We start from the raw sequence: 4,045 nt of genomic DNA on the forward strand, positions 1-4,045 counted from the left end.
CAAATATTCCTGCCTCAGGGAAGAGGGATGTGTCAGAGATGGGGTTTGTGCTGAGTATCCTCTGGAGCAGAGCTGCCAGGACCTGATGCTTCCTCTGCCACTGCAGGGATGCATCCATCTTCCCACAAGGGCTGGAGGGCTGACAGACAGGAAATCGAGAGGGGCAGAATAAATATTTTTCATACCTGAACATAATTAATTTGGTTTCCCACATCTTTATCTAAAGCAGTTGGTAGAAGCCTGGGGTGAGAGAGGGGACTTGGATGATAGAAAACAGAGGAAAAGGGCCACAGAGGACTTCAAGCAACTGACCCTAAGCGGGAATTCCTGCAGAGCTTCCAAACGGGTCAGGTTCTTTGGCTGGAGGCACTTTTGTCTCTCTTGTCCCTGCTGCAATGTGGAAGGTGTTTGTCTGGCATCCACCTGCTGCAGTGCAGGGATGCTGGTGCAGCACTTCTCTGGCCTGACGTGGACTGCGAGTCCTTTCCCTTGGCCCCCATTTTTTTCCTTAATGTTTTCTGGAGGGTGAGAAGGTCTGCCCTGAGCCTCCTTTTCTCCAGGCTGAGCCCCTTTCCCAGCTCCCTCAGCAGCTCCTGGGGCTCCAGACCCTTCCCCAGCTCCTTTCCCTTCCCTGGACACGCTCCAGCCCCTCAGTGTCCTTCTTGTCGTGCGGGGCCCGGCACTGGCCCCAGGATTCCCAACATTAACTTTCCCCATGGTGACCCCTCTGTCCCTCAGGCTGCAAAGGAGCATTGGTGATGTGAGCCTGGCTCAGCACTCCTGAGGGGAGAGCAGCTCTTCCCTGGCCAACACCCGCTCCCCCAAGAACCCAGCCTTCCCGTGGAGCACTGACAGCTCTCCTGGAGAAGCAGCTCCCCTCGAACACAGCTTCCCATGGCTCAGCCAGGCTGCGCCGCCCATTCCAAACCAGGATGACTCGAGGCAGCCCGTGCTGGCAGCTCAGCACTCACTGATACTGTTGCTCTCTCACCCTGAGCCGCTATCATTTCACCTTACACATTCCTTATCGAAATGCCTGGCATCAAAGCAGTCCCAGGAACAGGCTCCTGTAATTCCTCTGCTCCAACAATCTGACCATTGATCCGCTAAGCCAAGGTCAGCCCAAACTTCCCACACATTCCAACATCCTTTTCCAAGTACCAGACACCGTCTCACCCGTGATCCATTGCTGTGTGCCAGGGAAAAAATCTTAAATAAATTGGCCTCCCAGGAGTCTTGTTTTTTTTTCCTAGTTGCATTGCTTAAAACCCAAATATAGTCAGCTACAATTGGCTCAGTTGGATTTAGGGATTCAGCCAAGACCGGCACACTCCAAACTCTTCTCTCTGTCTGCTGAGAGCATCTCCTTGCTGTTAACAAAAGCTTTGTGAGTGTGACCCAGGAATCATCTGCTCCTGGGGCTGCAGTCCAGGGAGTGAGGCCAGAGCCCCATCGGCTCTGGGAAGAGCACCTAAATAGTTGCAAAATCCTTCCCCTGCCTCCTTAAGCAAACCCATTTCAGGAGGGTCCCAAATCCGTCCTTCCCTCACATATCCCTGTTTCCGTACCCTCGGAGCAGCCCAGCTCAATCCACTGCTGAGGACGTTCGTCAAGCTGCCCCAGACCATGGATCCCATGAGGACACCAGCCAGGCTGGAGCCGTGGGAGCCTTGGGGACAAGGACAGCCAGACAGGAACCAGAGGTGCCGCGGATACAAGTCCCTGCCCTTGCCCCAGGGTTGCCGCCGGGGTGTCCCGGGCATGTGACACCGGGACCCTGAGGCAGCTGCCACAAGGGGGCACTGGCATCTTGTCACCCAGCCTGGTGGCATCCGGCCGGCGACTCCAGGGTGAGGGCACCCGGGGCGTCCCCCCAGCCCTGCCCTGCCCTGCCACAGCCTCTGGTCCGAATTGACCGGCAGGGACGGACAGTGGAGCTGCCAATGGATCGCAGATCGGGTGGGCAACCATTGCTGCAGGAACTGTGCCTTGCAGGAGGGATTTTCCCCCTCAGATTCTTACACATTAGGGAAGAGCAGCATTTTTTTCCCCAAGTTTTTATGACATGTTATCCTTTAACGGGGTTTTCCCCCCTTGGGTCACAGCATCAGAAGAGATTCTGGGGTCACCAGATTCATCCCTCTCTCCCAAAAGTGGGAAAAGCAAGAATTCCACATCACTGGGGGGGATTTGGGGTACCACACTCACCATCCAGCCCCCATCCCATCGCAGGGTCCCACATCCCAGCCCTGGCTGCTCCATGGCCCATCCCACTGGAGGGGCTGCTGTTAGAGGAGGACAAGCCCCAGGGAGGTGGAGGAAAAAGGATCAGCCCGGTGTGTGTCTCTGCCCCTACCTGGCCCGATTCCCCTGATTTATTTGCAGATAAAGGGTTTATTTTCCTTTCCCAGCACTGCAGCTGCAAGATAAACAGAGCGAAGCCTCTCGAGCTACTTCCCGCTCGGGCCAGGTGCCGGAGGACACCTGCACCCCAGAAAGCCCTGCCTGGCTCAGGAATCCCAGTGGGATCAGCCCCAAAACAGGCTCCCTGCTCCAGGTTTTGTGCCCAAGCCAAGGGCATGGCAAATCAGGAACTGGTCGCTGAGCTGCTGCCATCCCGGTGCCGCCGGTGCCAAGGTTTCCAGCCCTACCCCAAACACGCTCACATCCACTATTATATTTTGGATTAGGGTTTGGCGTCACTGCTTGGGCTCAGGATTGCAACTGTGTTTAACCTTGGAATGCAGGCGGAAAGGCCCCTATGGGCCACCTAATCTAGCTGCAATTAAAGACATTCATTATGCCATTATGAACAGGCTAAGACGTCCGAGACACTGGGTCACTGGCGCTGCCCCTCAGCCCGTTTTGAAGGACAGGGACGTTTACTGTCCTGGACACCGGCCACTCCACAGGCCAGGTCCAAACCCGGCCAGCTTAATAGCAGAGTCAAAGCCAAGGAGCCCAGCAGGACCCAAGAACATCCCCTTCCCGTCCATCGCTGCGCCCTCACCCCATGGAAAACACATTTGGGACCTGCAGTACAAAAGGCCAAAGCTACAGCTGACAGCAGGAAGGAAGCAGGAAAGACTCCGGCATCACCATCCGGAGCCTGGAGAGACTTTGGGAGATGCTTGGAGCCACACACCTCCGGCCGGGCTCCGGCCACACTCACAGCATGCCCACGGCTCCAGCAGCACTGCCTGGACAGCAGCAGGGACAAAGCATCCAACCGGGAGTGCGGGGCTCGCTCCAGCCTGGGGGATTTGTCCCATCGTAGGGGCCGTGATGCCACCGAGGGGCTGCCCTTGAATCCACCTGGGCAGCGCACAGGGAGCAGGTTCAGCCCTTTCAGCATGCCCTGGGCTCTGGCACAGAGCGGTGCCCCACGGATTGCCCCAAACGCCAGCTGTGCTCGGAGAAGAAGCAAACACAAGTCCCCTGGAACCCGCCACCTCCTTTAATTCCCTGCCAGAAAAGCAGGGCCCAGCCCAGCTCAAACATTACAGGGTTTCAGCACCAGAAAAACCCGCTAACCCCTGTCACACCTGCTGGGAGCCCAGGGAGGTCAACGCTGGCTGATCTGAGTAGGGAAATGGGGAAATATTCTCCTTGAAGACTCCTGCCAGCCCATGCAGGCAACAGTGGGAAAGGAGCTGCCCCTGCCATCCCCATGTCCACGGTGGAGCCGAGGTGGGTCTGCAGGACCAGGACCTGCTTGCAGGTCACATTCCGCCAGCTCCTGCCAGCCAGGACATCCCGGCGTTGCTCACACCAGGGCTGAGCTCCTCCATGGTGAGGGTTCCCAGCAGCTTTGGGGGGTTCTCAGCAGCTTTAGGGAGTTCCCAGCAGCTTTGGGGCCAGCAGCACAGTCACATCCCACAGGTGAGCGGGGTGTGCACTGCAAGGTGACCCCAAGTGGCTGCCCGGGGACAAGGCGTGGGCCAGGCTCAGATCATGGAGACCCTGTTCTTGATGTAGACGTGGTAGGGGTCGCTGCGCTTGTCCACCTTGCGGGAGCGGGTGTACCCCAGGATGAGGCTGCCCA

The 4,045-nt window shown here is 57.4% G+C and overlaps 1 protein-coding gene across 1 annotated transcript in view; it reads right to left on the bottom strand.

Moving 5' to 3' along the window:
- Positions 1-3,436: 3,436 nt before the first annotated feature.
- The window catches only part of KCNE3 (potassium voltage-gated channel subfamily E regulatory subunit 3), a 2,002-nt gene continuing 1,393 nt past the window's right edge, over positions 3,437-4,045 (bottom strand). The window contains exon 3 of the mRNA XM_008644656.2: positions 3,437-4,038. Within this exon, the coding sequence (XP_008642878.1) occupies positions 3,948-4,038 (91 nt within the window). The 3' untranslated portion in view covers positions 3,437-3,947. The remainder of the gene's footprint in view (positions 4,039-4,045) is intronic.

This window comes from Corvus brachyrhynchos, unplaced genomic scaffold, assembly GCF_000691975.1.
Source record: "Corvus brachyrhynchos isolate BGI_N302 unplaced genomic scaffold, ASM69197v1 scaffold412, whole genome shotgun sequence".
Lineage (NCBI taxonomy): Eukaryota > Metazoa > Chordata > Aves > Passeriformes > Corvidae > Corvus > Corvus brachyrhynchos.